This window comes from Epinephelus moara, chromosome 18 (assembly GCF_006386435.1).
Source record: "Epinephelus moara isolate mb chromosome 18, YSFRI_EMoa_1.0, whole genome shotgun sequence".
NCBI classification, from domain to species: Eukaryota; Metazoa; Chordata; class Actinopteri; order Perciformes; family Serranidae; genus Epinephelus; species Epinephelus moara.
This window is the reverse complement of record NC_065523.1, coordinates 8,695,109-8,713,592: the sequence shown is the minus strand read 5'-3', so window position 1 is coordinate 8,713,592 and position 18,484 is coordinate 8,695,109. Positions and strand designations below refer to the sequence as shown.

Here is an 18,484-nt window from a genome sequence, read left to right as displayed (position 1 = left end):
CACTTCCCACTCTTCATTGGTAATGAGGAGGTGGAGAGGGTCACAAGTTTTAAATTCCTGGGTCTGACTGTGATGGAGGATCTGTTGTGGGGCAAACACATCACTTCTGCCATAGGGAAGGCCCAGCAACGCCTCTTCTATCTGAGGAAGCTAAAAAGAGCAAAGCTTCCCCAGAGGCTTATGGTGAACTTTTATCACTGTGCTGTAGGAAGTGTGCTTACTTGTGGACTGTTAATGTGGTTTTCCAGCTGCACTAAGGCAGAACAACAGGTTTTTCCAAAAAGTGGTGAGATCAGCAGGGAGAATAGTTGGGACTTGCCTCCCAGAGATCACCACTGTCTACACGTCTGAGTGCGCAACATCATTCTGGACCAGTCACACCCTGACCCAACACATCAATTGTTCCATCTACTGCCCTCTGGGAGGAGATATAGGTCCATCTGTGCCAGAATCACCAGACTAGCCCACAGCCTCTACCCCCATGATGTCAGGCTGCTGAATGAACAACTGGCCCTCTATGGCCCCCCATACATCTACAATAACTGTGACCTGGACTTTGCATTGCTGCAGCACACCCACATCACACTTTTTCTCTGCACACTTTCACCCACATTACACTACCCACATGCAGAGACCACACCCTGCTCAGCATGTATACTGTCCACCAGTCCACACTGGATATGCAGTTTAGTGTGTACATGTGTAGATACAGCAGCATGCAGGTGGAAAGTGTCTCTGCTTTTTTTGTGCCCAAGTTTCATATCTTTCCAACTACAACAATGTGAGTATTGTTGTTAGATGTATATTTTATATCTCCATTTACAGTGCAAATATGGTTTAACTCTTGGAGTTTTTTTCTGCATAAGAGAAAACATGATTTATGCTTAAGAAATGTACAATGGCAGAAATTAATATAATAATAATTAAACTTGTTCTATTAGTCAGTTGATAATTCAGGATTTTTTCAGCAGGAATAAATATAACAACTTCTGATCTTTACCTGACTGTAAGTGCTTTGCACACATGAAAACCAGTGTTACAACTATGGTTATTTATTGTTACATGTTCTCTTTAAAGACTGCATTTTCTTTACGCTTTAGTAACTAAAATGCAGGTTTGGAGATTAGATTACAGTGAGAAAAAGACATTTTTCACACATTCACATATTTTAAATTAAAAACCGTGAATGTTGCCAAAAGTGACTAGTTTCCATGCATGAATAAAACTTTCCTCAGGTTTAAGGGGAGTGCCTGTGTGTTGACATTATCTCCATTCAGTATGCTGATTATATATGACCTTTAAAGTCCTCCATCACCTGCAGGCACATACCTGTTGAGCTCAGACCTGCTGCTCAAACACCATTGAGTTGGTGGGGGCTCTCCATAATGATCCCCTTAACCGCTAACATAATGTTGATGAGGACTCCTCTTAATTTATGTCCTGCATCTCTGTGCATGCTGTAAAAGTAGTAAAACAAGACACAATCTCATATCAAGACACAGCCTGTACATGGTCCAGCATTAAAACTAAACCAGTGGTCCTCCCCAGTAATTACATTCATAATTCTCTGCAAACTGGCTGCCCCTCCTGTCATCTAAATGTGTCCGGAGCGTCGTCTTTATATTCTAAAATGGATCTCTGAGGAAGTCCCAAATGTTGTTTCTAATCTGATGTCTAATGTCTGCTGCAGGTAGGCACTGCTGTTCTTTTCACAGACCCATTTTTAGTAATAAATTGTAAAAATAATGGACGTAGCTGCAGTGATGTCACCCTTTGGTTTGTGGGATCCTGTTTTGAGTTCTCAAGGTTGGCATTTTGGGTGTTTTTTTTTTTTTTTTTTTGGAGCAAGTAGTAACCATATTTGGGCAAGAAGCTGGAGCTGTGGAGGAGTGAGGGGTGGATCTGACTGAGAAACCGAGGGCACTATCGGCAGACAGCCTGTCACTCTAAATGGGTGAGTTATATAACAATTCACCCCCATATAGTCGTCTTGAAGGGGGAAGTTAACTGTAGAGACCAAAACCATTTTTTTTGTACCAGGCTGGGCTTTTTAACACGGGGGTCTAGTGCTCCAGGAATTATGTTTTTCTGTAGGCTAACATGAAGGTTAGCGTTGCATTAGTTACTTTGTCAAAAAGCCTATGGGATTTTTCCATTGGATTTAGGATTATTACAAAAAATAAGCTCTGTGCAACAAACGTTTATGTTACCTGCATGTTTTGTTCAATGTTAAGACTTCAGTGTTGCCACCACAACAAGACTGTAAATTTGTGTTTAGCGTGATGACGTTCTGTAGTTTCATTTGGCCACTTGTTAACCCCCTTATAAAAACACATATTCACTAACAAAGACCACGCCATATGTACAGTATAAAAGTAGTTAAATTGGATAACTGGAGGATCAGGGATGATGGGGATTGAGGGGATGAATGGGACCTGAAGGTTGGTCAGGGTCATGTATGATGGGATGATGGGGGTGGGGTCATCCCTATGTTTACTGGGTTCTATGTTCCCCACTTGCCACCCAAAAAGGTTCTATGTTTCCCGGGTTCTATGTTCCCCACTTGCCACCCAAAAAGGTTCTATGTTTCCCGGGTTCAATGTTCCCCGCTCAACCAAAAAGGGTTCTATGTTTCACGCTTACTAAAAGAATCCGGGAAACATAGAACCTTTTTTGCAGGGTTAAGTGGGGAACATAGAACCCGGGAAACATAGAACACGGGAAACATAGGAGGGGGATGAAGGGAGGTTGAATTCGTGGAGGATGGGGTCGGATGGAGTTGTGGTGAGGCTGATGCATTTATGAATGCGGGGGTTGAGAGGGGGTTGAGCTCCATGCTGCATAATCCCTCCGGGGTTCATATAAAGGAACATCTTGTTGTGAGGTGACGGTGCTAGCAGTTAAGGTTAGACACCTATATAGGTTACAGCAGGTGATTTAATTGATGAGGCACAGGTGGTTGAATTAGCGAGGTGCAGGTGATTTGAATTAGTGGGAGAGAGAAGCTTGGTCTTGTTCCTGAACCTTAGATATAATAACTTCATAAAGCTTCAAAATTAACAAGTGGGGAATTTACTAATGTATTTTATGTTGTAGAAGCTACATAGTACAAGGACAAGCTTAAGCTTGCATTAACCACAGACCTTATTTCAGGCATCTAACAAAAAACCCATTAAAAAAAAACCCACTGACTTCAAGACAAGTAGATACCAGACCCTAAGATGATGCCAATTTAGTCCAATGGAACTACTCCAGTGGCTCCTACACCAAAATGTTTCAAGCCAGCGTGATTGCTTCCACGATATGCAACCCACTGAAAATGCATAATAGTACTGTGGCCCTGCCCGCGTGTTCCTGCTCAGCCCATAGACTTTACATTGTGGCGATTACACTTATTTTTAAATTGGGAAAGTTATACAAATTTTAAACTGCCACAGATCAAACATTTCCAATAGAAAGAGTCATATTTGACCTTGTTTTTATTTTGCGTTGTCTTGTCAAAAGTTTTATTGACTTCTCTTTTACAATGGTGGTCAATGAAGAAAAGGCCATTTGGGTTGCAGGAGATTTTTTTTGGTGCAATACTGTGAGTGGCCACTGGGAAAAACTTAAAAAAGGTGATTGTTCTCAGGCAGGCTCTGATGATTCTTTGAAAGTTTGCTGGCACAAGTGAGGCTGCATATGGCAGACATCGGCTGTGTTTACAATCTTAAGTTGATGACAAGTATCAAACAACCATTTGTGTTGTTTTCTATGTAAACCTACACACCACAGCCACCACCACTAACACCACCAGCAGCTATTTCTTTGCTGTTCACATATACATAAACTTTACTTGCAGACTTTTTCCAGACTCTGCTTTCATTCTGTCACTTCTTCTCTTGGCAATTAAAAATTGGAGAAGGAGAAACTCAGTGTTTAAACACAAAAATATCTGGATTTGGAAAAATAATAATTACTAAGATTAGATTAGATTAGTTTATTTGTCCTATTAGGAAAATTTTCTTCACGCTTCCATACATCTAGAGTGCCAACCCGACATATACACATAGTCCCATTGTCCAGGGTGATACCAAGATATTTGTGACTCTCCACCATCTTGACTGCTTCACCATTGATGCTGACAGGGTTGTGTGTGGGCTTGGAAGTTGACCTGTTGGGGGAATTGAAGACCAGTTCTTTTGTCTTAGAGACATTTAATTGAGACTGGAGTGAAGCAACAAACAGAAGCAGCATCCACATTAGCAAAGTTTGGTTTTATTTAACAATATTTACAGCACATATGTAACAAACCATATAGCCATGCTATTGCTTAATTCCAGCTTCTATATCTCGTAATATGTATCTCACAATTAAGAGGAAACTACCTTATAACCAGGAGGTGATTCTTATATCTTTCTTGTAAAAATGAGATACAACAGTGTGAGATACAGAAGTCATAAATATGTATAAAGTCCCCAGGTTTTCTTGGAGGAATGCACAGAAGAAAAACACAGGATACATACAATAAAACTGGATATACCTACTTATACTGTAGTTGCCATATTGCACTTCACATGATGTGATATCGAGAGTGCTTAAACAGTGGATTTAATTTTCTCTCAGTTTAAATGTGCAATAAAACTTCTATTCTTTATATAAATCCACAATAAATAAACAAACTGGTTACTTTCAATAAACCATACTAATAACACATATAAGTAACAAGTTTACATTTTAGAATGAAATAATCACAGCATAAATGAAACAAGAAAAGGAGCTTTTTATTTCATTCCTTTTCATTTACTTCTCTTTTAGGTTTGCAGGTTGTTAAAGTTGTGTTAGAGAGACACACCTATGTGTACCTGCAGGCGATGAGCCCGCCCTCTCAGGTTACAGCTGTTATGTAAGCTTGGGGCCGCAGGCAGGAGGACTCTGGTAAAGGCAGATGGGGTGGGGAGGTTCTGGAGCAGGTTGAGTGGTGCGGGCAGGGTTCCCCTAGGCGGGGGAGAGGAGGGTTGTTAATGTGTATGTGTGTGTGTGTGTGGGGGGTGTGACAGTAGCTGTCAGTCATTGAACAGAGAAGCCAACTTCTTGGTACTGTGTGTTTGTTCACACACAATTTGTGGGTTTAAATATTTTATGAGCATGTTGATCTGAGTGTGAGCATGATGTGTCCCAACTGTCACCTCACAGGGACAGTTCTGCAGAACTCCATATTGCTGTGAGTTTTCAAATGCATTTTTGAAAATAAGTCCATCTGAACCTTCTGCAGGACTGGGGATAGGAATGTTCTCAAGGTCTTTTAGAAACTGCATGGAACACAATATGCTGTATCATCAAACATTTTGTGTAAATGACTTATGACATCAGAAACACCACTCAAAGTTCCTCAGCTGAAACTCCTGCAGAATAAGCTGAGTCTAAATAATAAAATGTGATTATAAGATCTTTGATCTCAAGTCCTTTGCCGGGCTGTGCAATGAGTGCTTATGCCACATTTCCACTGCATAGTACGGCACGGCTCTACTCAACTTGCTCTTTTTTGGTTTTCTTTGAGCAAAAGTTGTGGATAGTACCTGGCACTTTTTTTGGGATACTACAAAAAAACCACAGCAAATGCTAATAGCACTGCTGTGTGTGATGCTGCTGCACAGTAACAACATCAAGTCCTGCAGCTGAGCAGCTAAAACTGCCTAAAACTCTTTACCTCACATGATCCTTCAAAGCAGCTCGTTTTATTCAACACTGTGCCTCAAAAGATTTAAGCAGCTGAAACAACTGAACTGTCAATAAATTCAAGTGAAAAATAGACTTCAAAAGTTTGGTCGAGGCTACATTCATACTATTACAAGTCAAGTCACATATTTCTATACAGATAATAGATTAGAGAATGCAGTCCCCTCCCACCACCACCACAAAAAAAAGAAAAAAAAAAAACTTTAAAGGAGCAGTGTGTAAAATTTAGGGGGATCTAGTGGTAATGATTGCACATTGAAACCAGCTGAAATATCTGCCAGTTACAATTCCTTATTTCCTTCAGTGTTCATTGTTCAGGTTTTTTTTTTTAAAAACAAACAAACAAACAAACAAACAGACCAGGTGATTAAACATTGAATAAGGCAGTTTAATGTTCTAAATTTGTAGCCCTTTTTACACAGAGATTGCCCAAATGGGCCCCTACGCAATCCCTTCTTTGCGTGGAATTGCATTTTTACACAGAACCAAACAATGGCAGCATCATGCCACTCCAGTGTGCCTCTTTGGATTCAAAATCATTTACCTTTCCTCTTATACAGTGGCTGATCTGGTCCTTTGCTCAGAGGGCAAGGAGCTCTTGGACCTCATTGGATTCCCAATTTGAGGACATTTCCTACTGTTCTTCTTTTTTGAGTTAGCTGATAACTGCTCTCAGCTACTTTTTAAATGTCTTGCTTTGGGTCGCACATATTACACATTGTCAAAACATCACTCCTGTGCCATTCATGGTCTTATCCTGCCAGGTGCCCCTTATATACAGATATCATATCTGTCCTGTTATTACCTCAGATACTGTCTTCAAGGCGACAGTCCCCCCCCCCATTCTGCGATTGTACCGTTTATACAGAACAGTGAGGCAGAATGACATGATATTCTATTCCTACCTTGAAGAGGCAGTGTAAAAGGAGCTTGTGTTTATCTGATGCTATTTAGCATATCAGAGATGGGTCGCCAGCAGCTCCTGCTAATGTTTGCTCACCTTTTTTCTCTGATGTCTTAAGATCCATTTGTTAAGGAGGTTTTGGGAGCCGGAAAATCTGCAGAGGTCTCTTCCTCTCCAAAACAAATGGACCTGGTGATTTAAACCTCTAAAAATACTGAATAAAGCAGTTTCAAATGAAAAATATCAGTGTTTTTCCAATGCTCTCATTGTGGCGGGTCTGCTAACTATAGTGGCCGAAGCAAAAATGCAAGAACACAAATTGCCCTATCTGGAACCAGTGTTCGGTTTGTCCATTCTGGGCTACTGTAGAAACAAAACGGTTCAATGTGACAATCACCATAGACGAGGACCTGCTCCACATGTAGAAATAGATGGCTTTTTAAGGTAACGAAAACACTATACATATATGTATATATATATATATATATATATATATATATACTGTATATATCTTCAACATCTCTGCTTGTTTTGTCTTAACTTTTCTGCCTGCTTGCTAACTAGTTTCATGCACTCTGAACTGCAGCATTTGATGCTCAGGTGTTTAAGCTGTCTCAGCTTAGTCACACTGCTCCTACTGCACCTACTAGTTTATTGTTCCATCCATCCATTTTCGTAACTGCTTATCCTCTTGAGGGTCGCGGGGGGGCTGGAGCCTATCCCAGCTGACACTGGGCGAGAGGCAGGGTACACCCTGGACAGGTCGCCAGACTATCGCAGGGCTATCACACAGAGACAGACAACCATTCACACTCACATTCACACCTACGGACAATTTAGAGTCACCAATTAACCTAACATGCATGTTTTTGGATCGTGGGAGGAAGCTAGAGAACCTGTAGAAAACCCACGCTGACACGGGGAGAACATGCAAATTCCACACAGAAAGGCTCACTCCTGGGATCGAACCAGGAACCCAACTACATATTGATGGCCATCATGTATATTTTGCACCACTTTTTGCACTTTGCATATTGTTTGTCAGGTGGAAATGGAACCATGCATCATATTGCTATTGTATCTCTTATACTTTTATTTGATCTTTTTCACCTTTCCACTGCTCCTCATTTGAAACAGAGCTGCACACTGATTCCTGTCACAGTTAAAACATGTTCTTTAAGTTTGTCCTTTGAAGCACAATTTCCCCTCCTTTCAAAGCCAAATAATTAAAAGTTTACACACCTCTTAATTGCTGCACATTGTCTAAATTCCAGTTAAATGCAAAGCGAGTGGGTGTTGTACATACCTGTCAGTTTCCCCTGCAGCCTGAGAGCAGCAGCTGCACATGATGGGAACAAGCCTGCAGCAGTACCACACAGACACACCCAAACTGCACAAAAAACAGTTAAATCATTGAAACTAAATCACTGATATTGCTCCAAGATGCAATTATATGCACAAAATTAATTTATTGATGTATCTGCTCCACGCTGTGCCTCTCATGTAATCACTTTCATTACATTAAAACACATTATTATGACATTTATGCAGTAATGATTGTAATGAAATTAACCTTTCACCAAGGTCAAAAGAAGAAAAACTTTGCAAAGTAATTGTTATGTTTTCCCAAATAAACACAAAAAAATCTTGTCACTTTTTTGCTGTTAAGAAGTTTTTTTTGTCCTCATTTTATCAGATGCATCTCCATGATACCCCTAACCCCCCCAAACCCCCTAACACAGGCTCCTGGCTTGTTACGAGGCTTTGAGCCCTTCACAATGTTCACCAGCAGCTTTAAACCATCATAAACCAGTCCTAAATCCTAAAAGTGCTTAGAAGTATTTAACAGAATACTTCACTCCCAAAACAACCATTTGTATATCAATTACTCCTGTGTTAACTGAGTTTATGAAGAAAACATTTTTCTCTCATGCCTCAATGTTGAACAGAGAATCCAAATATTGAGTAATTTTTGATGAACTAGGGTAAAAGAAGGCTGTGTTAACAACCCAGCAAACTATATAAAAACACCCATTTACAAACTCTCACACAACTAACACAGGATAATCTTAATCCTACCATATGCTCAGCACTTCCCCAAACACACGCATTTTTGCTAAAACCTGTCTATTTAAACACATACGAGTAGAACTCTGCTTGTGCATTCCATTGAACAGATTATAAATTCATGTACACGAGCAGAATTCAGATGCACACGCTTGTCCAGGGAAATGTTTATGAGGTAATGTTTTACATAGCAGGTGTTTAAAAAAAATGCATGTGTTTGGGACATACTTAGCATAACACTGGATAAATGAGACTTGATTATACTGCATGAGCTGCGTGCGGGTTTGTAAATATATGTTTTGATCTAGTTTAGCTGCTGTCATTAACACAGCCCCCTTTAACTCCAGTTCATCAAGAATTTATCAGTTTTTGATTCTTTGTTCAATAGGGAGGCATGCAAGGAAATGTTTTCTTCATACATTCAATGTAACACAGGTTGAGTAACTGATATACAAATGGTCATTTTGTGGTTGAAGTGCTCCTTTAAAGCACTAAACTAATGTCGATGGGGCAAAGTAGGCCTAAGCAATGATCAGACATTATCAAAGCGAGAGCTGAGCAAACATAATGGTAATGGGGCAAACTTAGCGATAACCGTACATCAGCAAACAGAGCATTAATGTTGGAGAAAAAAAACAGCTGTGAAGTGCGGCCTGTGGTGAGCTGCCATGCAGTATCTCTGGAAAGCTGTGTGTGCAGCCAAACTAAAAGTTGGGGATATTTAAACTTTTATCAGCAAAGTGCGGTCAGAGAATACTCGCAGCCAGCAGTCAGCAGATGCCTGTGAGTCCTGTGACATGCTGACCTATGTTACAAAGAATTTCTTCCCACCTGAAACACATGAACATGCCTCCTGGCTGTGGAAAAAATGCAATCATTCCCCGCTGCTTGGTGTGTTGTTGGTGTAAGCTAAACCGACGGTAATGAGGCAAAGTCAGCAATGGTTGAACATCAGCTAAGAGACAGAGGTGGAAGTGCGTCACACATGTATCAAGCAAGTCTCAAGTCTTAACCTTCAAGTCTCAAGCAAGTCCAAATTCACTGTGGTGAAAATCGAGCAAGTCAAGTCGAGTCAAATCATCGCTCAGGTCAAGCAAGTCACAAGTTGAGTCATACTCACAATCTCATAAAGTTCAAATAAGATGAGCTGCACTCAGTATTGGAATGTAACTAAATACATTTACTCAGGTATTCTAAGTACAGAGTCTTTTCTTCTAATGCCACTTTCTATTTCTACTCCACTACATTTATCTGGCAGGTTTAGTTACTAGCTACTTTACAAATTAGGTTTTTGCACACAAAACATATGAAAACCTAAAAGTACAGCTGGAACTATTTGTTAGTCAATGAAATGACAGAAATTAAATTAGCCACTGGACTGATAATCACTTCAGTCATTCTTTAATGCGAAACATTTCATGGTTCCAGCTTCACAAATGTGAGAATTTTTGCTGTTTTTGCTTTTATTATTTAATAATTGTAATGTATTTTAATAATGTTGAGGTTTGGACTGTTGTTCTGACAAAACAAACCCTGTGAAGGTGTCACTTTAGGATCAGGGTAGTTGTGACACCATTTCTCACTATTTTCACTATCTCTACAAACCAAAAAGTCAATGGAGAAATGATCAGCAGATTAACCCAAACAACAACATAAATGAACATATCATTTTGTTATAAATTGCTTCTGATTATTTCACAAAAGAAAAAAAAAGGAATTGATGGAGAAGCATTTGCCTTTTCAAGGGCATATATAGCAGATGACAGCATTTGTATTTTAACATGTGCTCTCCTTTGAACACAGATGCATTTCTGAGGTGGCAGGTTGAATCACTTGCAGGGACCTGTTCTCTGTTCTAGAGAGAGCAGGCCCTCCAGCAACTCTCTCTATGGGCCCCCCTACCTCATGGGCCCCAGTGCAACCACACTGCCTGCACTGTCTATATTTACAGCCCTACCCAGAGTGTCATAGTTTCAGTTTTAGGGCCCCTCACCAAGCATCAGTATTTGACGAGTTAGGAGTGAGAATGTGTTGATCACTGAGCAACTTTTGCCTCCAGCAACGTATCCTGTTCTCTTTATACATCCATGGTTGGTGGCTTGCGGCGGGTTATGCCAACCATTAGCTGGGAACCTTGGTTGCCCTCGTTCCTTAATCGCTCCCTAACCTTATCTACCATAATCTCGTTAATAAATGCTAATAAATGTTCTATGCTATGGTTCTGCTATATTTTTGGCACACAAAGTTTAAAAAAATATTTTCTTAATCTATGCACTAAAAATATTTGTTTAGTCATAAGTCATTTGCATATTTCTTTATCTTTAAAACTCACTCTGACATCTCTATGGACCGCTGGTGGACATGACACAGTAAACCGGATTGTGATAACTGTGGTAGGGTGTCATCACACCAGAGTAGAGACAGTGCTGTGGCTGGGAGATGAAAATGAGGTCAAGCAGTGTGTTCTTATCTGTGGTGGCCTCGAGTTTTAGGACCCCTCACCAAGCATCAGTATTTGACGAGTTAGGAGTGAGAATGTGTCTTTAATAAAATATCCCAAAGACATTTTAAATGATTATTGTTGTTCTTTTTCTTGTAGAACAAGACTTTTGACAAGATCTGAATATATATATGTATATATGTATGTTTACATTGCCGCAACCATATTGCTATGAATTATGGTTATGTTTTCAGACAGCGCTCTGACTTGCAGCTTCCCAGGAGTCTGCAAACTAAAACGAATGAGGGAAGTCCAGATGTGTATGTTCAGCCCCCCCGACTGATTATCCTGTCCAGGATTTTGGGAGGCTGGAGACTATCCTAGCATGCCCTGGATAAGCGGCAGGATGCACCTGGACAGCTTGGCAGTTTATCACCTAATGTGCCAAACATCTTTCTCTTTTTAAAAAGCAGCTCATTGGCAAAGGTTGTTCACAGAAATGATTTTGGCGTCTTGAATAGATCCAGTAATGATTTAAAATACTGTGCAGCACCTTTAAGTGCAATAATGTCTCTAAAGCTCTGCAGTTTTTATAAATCCTCCATGCAAGGTGAACATTTCCAGAACGTGAAAAGGCTCTTTGCATCTGTATTTTAATTCTATCTTGAATTGTTTTATTGATCTTAGCAGAATATAATCATTCTCTGCTTACTGTCAGCTCTATATGCTTAAGATCAGGCAGCTGGCAAAGACTTTTTCTGATCAAACAAGTGGATTACTCTTAAAGCCGTTGAGCTCCTGCTTCACTACACAATAACCTGCTGCCAAGAGTTGATTGATTGAATGTGGCTTTTCATGATGGCAGTAACCTTTAAAACTAAATGTCATCCATGTCTGAACTCGCCCTGCAGTGCTTCATGTGCTCTAATCTTTCAACCCTTTTGACGTGAAATGTTACGCATGCAGTGCATCTGAATGTAAATCAGCAGATGAATGGAGAGGTAATGGGTGAATTCCACATTTCTCAGACACACCCACAGCCAGTTAACCTGCTGAGTTAAACAAGGACAGGTGTCTCCTCCCAGGGTTGGCACGAGCTTGCCATCCTTCTCTCCTCCACCCCCTCCTCGGTATACAGTATAAAAAATCAGCTGCTCTCTGAGCTCTTTACTTTCTCCTCTTCAGCTGAAGCAGATAGACATCCTACCTTACCCTCATCACAACACAAAATTATGCAATCCTTTGCGGTTCGTGGTGTGCGCAGCATGGGGTCCATGCAGGGTGGTGCTGGAGGCCAAATGGTCAAAATCTCCTCTGGTGGCTCCATGTATGGCAGTGGTAGCTCCATGTTTGGCAGTGGTGGCGGAGGTGGTGGAGGTGGTGGAAGTAGCTATGGCTACAGCTACAGTAGCTCAGGTGGTGCTGGGTTTGGCTTTGGCGCTGGTGGTGGTGCTGGTGGTGGTGGTGGTGGTGGTTGCATCGACATCTCTGCCAACGAGAAGGCCGCCATGCAGAACCTGAACGACCGCCTGGCTTCTTACTTGGAGAAGGTCCGCAAGCTCGAGGCAGCCAATGCTGAGCTGGAGCTGAAGATCAGGCAATTCCTGGAGCAAAAGACCTCCCCCTCTGCCAGAGACTACAGCGCCTACTTTGTCACCATCGCAGAGCTGCAGGGAAAGGTAGGCTCATCAGTGACATTAGGCATGTGGCCATCCAAAAACAACAGGATGTTTATGTTCATGCACTACCTGTCATCATCACTGTAACCTGGCAGTTTCTATCATCCAATGAGAGGTTAAAGCATGAACCCTGCCAGAACTCTAGCTATGATTATAACCTTGTTTTATTTCAATTTGCAAAGATGGCAATATTTATTAAAACAGCATACTCTAGGTGTCAGTCAATATCAGCTTTAAAATAATATAGATATCTTCCAGTGTTATTTCACTGTTGATATTGGAGAAACTTGGGGAATTTGCTCTTTGTTTCACAAGGAGCCACTTAATATAACAATACATTTAGTAACAGAATTAAAGTAAACAGTTTAACACCTGTCTGAAACTGCAACAAAAGTACATTTCCATGCAGTGTGCTGAGGCATTTTCAATGAAATAGTGCAATTATTCTTTTTTTAAATCTCCCAGATCCAGGATGCTACCAAAGTCAACGGTGCCATCTACCTCGCCATTGACAATGCCAAGCTTGCTGCTGATGACTTCAGGGTCAAGTAAGTGAATCCATGCGTTAAGGAGCTATAAGTAAAGGTTAAAGTTCAAGTTTAACATTTGCCCTCTCCATTCGCATCCTGCTTCAGCCAGTTTTGTTTTTGAAGAAACAGATTTAGAAACAAGTGTTTTGTCCTCTGTGCAGGTATGAGAACGAGCTGGCCATGCGTCTATCGGTAGAGTCCGACATCGCCGGGCTGAGGAGGGTCCTGGACGAGCTGACTCTGAACCGGACCGACCTGGAGATGCAGATCGAGGGCCTGAAGGAGGAGCTGATCTTCCTCAAGAAGAACCACGAGGAGGTCAGTGGGCTCTCAGATCTCATTAGGCGGGCTGGGTGTTGGGGTGAATACAATGAGTCAATGGAGTTGAACAAAACAGGTTTACATTTGGCATTCATATGGTCACTAAATCAAGAAATGTCCTTACGGAAATGTCTTCGCTTTTCACGTGTCTCCTTGTCTGCAGGAGCTGCTGGCGATGCGAGCTCAGATGAGCGGCCAGGTGAATGTGGAGGTGGACGCCGCTCCAGCAGTTGACCTTGCAAAGATCATCGATGAGTCCAGGGAGCACTACGAAAGCATTGCTGCCAAAAGCAAAAAAGACCTGGAGGTTTGGTTCCAGCAAAAGGTAAGTACATAAGTTTTAGCCATGGCTAGCCTGTTGATCCACCACTTTGGTCCAGACTGAAATTTCTCAACAACTATTGGAGGGATTGTGATGAAACGTGGTTCATCACTTATGTTTGTCTCAGGATGAATTGTAATAACTTTGATGATCCTCTGACTTTCCATCTAGCGCTATCATCAGATCAATAATTAAATGTGTCCAATATTTTGGTTTATGAACAAGACCTGCAGAACTAATAACACTCCCATCAGCCTCAGCTGATGCTGAAGTAAATTGGCGAACATGGTATACCTTTTATACATTAGCATGTTAGCATTTCTGTGAGTAAATTAGTATTCTGATGTTAGCTTTTAGCACAAAGTAGCACTGTGTCTAAGCACAGCCTCACAAAGCTGTTAATATGGCTGAAGATTCTCAGTCTGACCACACACATGGTGGACTCCAGAGTCTCTACAACTGTCAGATGAATGTAGAGGAATAAATAGTACAACATTTCTACATTTTTTTTCCCCGTTAAAGGTTTTTTTGAGGAGTTTTTCCTCTCCGCTGTGAGGGTCCAAAGGACAGAGGGATGTCGTATGCTGTAAAGCCCTCTGAAGCAAATTGTGATTTGTGATATTGGGCTTTATAAATGAAATTGAAGTGAATTAACAGTAGAAAATCAAACTGGTGTAAATGTAGTGGGTTACTTGATGCCTCTGGATTACTAAATGCGAATTTCTGTCTAAATGTACAGTCTATAATGACCATGCTGTGATTGGTGTCCTCTCTTCAGACAGAAACACTGAAACAAGAAGTTGCTGCTGATACACAAACCATCCAGACGTCCAAATCAGAGATCACAGAGCTCAAGCGAACACTGCAGGCCCTGGAGATTGAGCTGCAGTCCCAGCTTAGCATGGTGACCATCTTATTACATCTTCTCTTTAACATACAGTGTCTCTTTGTGAAGTAATAAACAAACTGAACCGGCTCCTGCTCCTCTCTCCTGCAGAAAGCGTCATTGGAGGGCACTCTGGCTGAAACTCAGAACCGGTACGCCATGCAGCTGGCGGGTTACCAGAATCAGGTCACCATGCTGGAGGAGCAGTTGATGCAGCTGAGAGCCGACCTGGAAAGACAGTCCCAGGAATACCAGATGCTGCTGGACATCAAGACCAGGCTGGAGATGGAGATTGCTGAGTACAGGAGGCTGCTTGATGGAGAGGGTGGAGGCGGCATTAGCAGCAGCAGCAGCAGCACCGTCCGTAGCAGCAGCAGCACCAGCGGCAGCGGCAGCGGGTGAGAAAATTAAACGGTTGTTCACAGGGTAAACCTGGAGGATAAATGTACTGTGGGTAGATGCTGTGATCTGACACCACGCTCACAAATGATCAGAGGGTCAAAAATGTTCTCAAGAGGCCAGAAATATTTGTGACATGAAGATAAGACTATGACAAATATTAAGAACCCTGCCCTCAGATTCTGTTTGTTACAAACAAACAAACAAACAAACAAACAAACCTCAGCATGATAAACTTGAGTGAGGAGAGGATATGTGCAGAAAAAATTAAATGACAAAGTTTAGCTCTGGTTTTGTTTGTACTTGTAATTTAAATGCATTTTCATCAAAACTCTCCTTTCCTCAGTCCTCATATAACATCTCTCTTGATGAATGTAGTGCACAAATACTATTCTTTAATTCTCTCTTCATCTTTTTCTATAACTAAAAATATTTTCGGCACATTTACCAAATTAAGCAGCTAAAGAATGATTCTGAATATTATAACCAGCTCAAAAATAGTAATATTATGAATAAAAACCTGACTGTACTGTTGGTCTCTCTCCTGCAGTGGCTCGACCTCCACCACCACCTCCACAACCAAAGTCATCACCATCGTGGAGGAGGTTGTGGATGGGAAGGTGGTGAGCTCCTCCACCGAGACTGTCAGTCAGACCCTCTGAGCTCCAGCAGCATGCACTTTCACAGAAATAAACACACAAATAAAAGTCTGCTGAAGTGCTTCAAAATACAATGTCCTCTGTTGTGTCCTCTGTTCAAAGTGCCTGAAGTTGCAGTTCCTCTAATGGCCACTAAGTGCTGCTATAAGAAAATTTAATGAGGATTTGGAATAAAATATAAAACATTTAATGTGACAATAAAAACCCAGATGTAAAAAGTGTAATGAGAAATAATTCTGCCATGAAGAGAAGGCTAACGCTTAAAGATAAGTATTTTTGGAGGAAGTAGGTAAAGATTTATTTCTAAACTAGAACATGTACATTTTCTGAAGTTAATAAGTGTGTGAGCTGGAAGCTGTTAGCTACTACTCCACATACAGCGGGAAGGCTTGTCCATCTGTGAAGCTGCTAGCACAGAGGCAGAACACAAAGACTCAAATGCTTCTTGACAGGGGAGAGACCATTCAAACTTAACCTTTCTCTAAGAAGAGAAGCGAGGGGTGCGAGGGAGAAGTTTTTACAAAACCAACGATAGTAACCCACCATACCCAAGAAAGGAGAAAGTTCTTTCTTGGTAGTAAGAACAGGAAAATGGTCAACTGCCACCACCTTTGCTCTGACAGGACACACCTGCCCTTCACCAATAACTCTACCTAGAAAAAACATTTCATGGTTCCAGCCTCACTGATGGGAAGATTTGCTGCTTTTTTTTTCTTTTAATAATTATAATATATTAGTAATGTTGAGAACTTGTAGTTCAATGTATTAAAATGACTATTACAAATAACTAATACTTATTAAGATAATTAATAATTATATTAAATAATATGATTTTATTTACATTAAATCATGTCATGGGGCATTTCTGAAAAAGAAAAAATGATAGCTAACTAAAACACATGTCCTGCAGAAAATGCGTGTGGATGCTGAATGCTGAAATGAATTCAGGACCATGGCTGAAATTGCAGAAACAGTAGTAATAGTAGAAGTAATCCTAGTAATAGCAGAAGTAGTAATAGTTGTATTAGTATAACAATAGTAATAGCACTTTGTCAGATGTATATTATGTTATTACTTAAGTCCTTACATTGTTTAAGTGAAAACAATGGCATGACCTCAGAAGAGGAAAGATACTGAAATAGTGTGTTTGAACCTTTGTGGAATGTATTTTAAGACTTTGTGTGAAAAACCATTGTCCTTAATGTTTTTACAAATATGCAGCAGACAGGTGACCTCACTGCAAATATATTTTAATTGTATTCAATTACATTATTATTTTGCAAAATAACAATTTTGTAGTCATTCACACAGTAATTAGTACATGTTTCAAAATGTAGTTGTACTATCAGCAAGAGTAAATTAGCATATCACTATATGACATATCAACAGTATAACAGACACACTTGATATGATTAAAAATATAAAAAACACATAGAACATTCACAACAGAAATACTTGCAAAACATAAATTCATAGTACCTCAACAGTAATCGTTTTTTAAATGGTTGAATGAGACAAAGCTCAACAAAATATGTTTTATCACCATCAGTAGTGGGAGATATAGCTGTAAGTGCAAAAGATGCAGTGTTGGGTAACTGAAATCTGCTCACACTCTATTTTTACTTTTTTCTCCTCTTTTTTTGTGGTGACAAGAACAGTACACAGATAATAATGTGAAGGGTATGACATGCAAAGGCAAAGGTCCCAAGGCTGGATTTGACCCTGTGATGTTGCATTGTTGTGGCATGTGTTGTACCTTTTTGTCTAACAAGGTGTTCCCTTAATTGAACATAATTAAAGAGTACTGAAATTAATTGAATTGAGCCAAAAATCTGAAATGGGGAAAAAAAGAAACTTTCTCAGCACAAAGCCTTGGGGTTTAATTTTGATCTAAGATCTCACACCATGAGAGCACTTTGGCTAACCCAAAGGAACCTTAAAGGGCCTTTTGGCTGCACTTTGGTGGCAACTGCACTGACAAATCCACCTACAAAGAAAAGAGATTTTTCAAAAGCCTCTGCGTCAACTTTGATCACTAAAAACAAAAACAAGTACATTTTGGGACTCCAACTAATTTAACTACATGGGATAAAGTGAATTTTGGGATATTTTTTATCATGTGTTTGATTTAAACTGTACATTAAATGATCATCAGGCTGACAGTGTGCCTATCTGTGTGCAGCCCCTTTTTAACTGAATGAAACAAATAACTTAAAATAAAAATAAGTTGAAATAAAGATGTTGATAACCAAGAAAGAAGAAGAAGAAGAAATTTTAGTAGGCTATACACTTAAGCTTGCAGTAAAACAAATTAATAAAATGAGTATAAAATACAGAAAAACTGTACACACCTCCTTCTTTCACCCATTTGCTTCTCTGTCACTTGACTTTTAAGGAACACTGGGTTAGAGTCACTTGTGTAACTTCAGGTTAAAAGACTAGCATGGCATCATTTGTTTCCCAATCAAATCTTTTGACAAGGCTCATTTAACCAAGTCATGTGTTGTGGGCACTCTGCAGACAGCACCTTAAGCTTGGACTCCACAGTCTGAACTGTGG

At 40.3% G+C, this 18,484-nt stretch overlaps 1 protein-coding gene across 2 annotated transcripts; it reads left to right on the top strand.

Moving 5' to 3' along the window:
* The first annotated feature begins 713 nt into the window (after nucleotides 1-713).
* LOC126405597 (keratin, type I cytoskeletal 13-like) lies at nucleotides 714-15,978 on the top strand. 2 transcript variants are annotated; one of them, XM_050069402.1, is made up of 8 exons: nucleotides 714-781; nucleotides 12,315-12,808; nucleotides 13,274-13,356; nucleotides 13,500-13,656; nucleotides 13,823-13,984; nucleotides 14,760-14,885; nucleotides 14,979-15,265; nucleotides 15,817-15,978. In XM_050069402.1, exons 2-8 carry the CDS (start codon nucleotides 12,362-12,364, stop codon nucleotides 15,926-15,928), a joined length of 1,374 nt encoding a protein of 457 aa, XP_049925359.1. In that variant the 5' UTR covers nucleotides 714-781; nucleotides 12,315-12,361; the 3' UTR covers nucleotides 15,929-15,978. The 2 variants fall into 2 exon arrangements, with proteins under 2 accessions (XP_049925359.1, XP_049925357.1); XM_050069400.1 differs by lacking the exon at nucleotides 714-781 and having other exon boundaries at nucleotides 12,241-12,808.
* Nucleotides 15,979-18,484: the final 2,506 nt, after the last annotated feature.

What these genes read in the sequence shown, in the direction of transcription:
- LOC126405597 (XM_050069402.1), top strand. Translation starts at nt 12,362, where the DNA reads ATGCAATCCTTTGCGGTTCGTGGTGTGCGCAGCATGGGGTCCATGCAG. An exon ending in AGGTTTGGTTCCAGCAAAAG is followed by an intron (nt 13,985 to 14,759) that starts GTAAGTACATAA and finishes TCCTCTCTTCAG; the next exon opens with ACAGAAACACTGAAACAAGA. An exon ending in ACCAGCGGCAGCGGCAGCGG is followed by an intron (nt 15,266 to 15,816) that starts GTGAGAAAATTA and finishes TCTCTCCTGCAG; the next exon opens with TGGCTCGACCTCCACCACCA.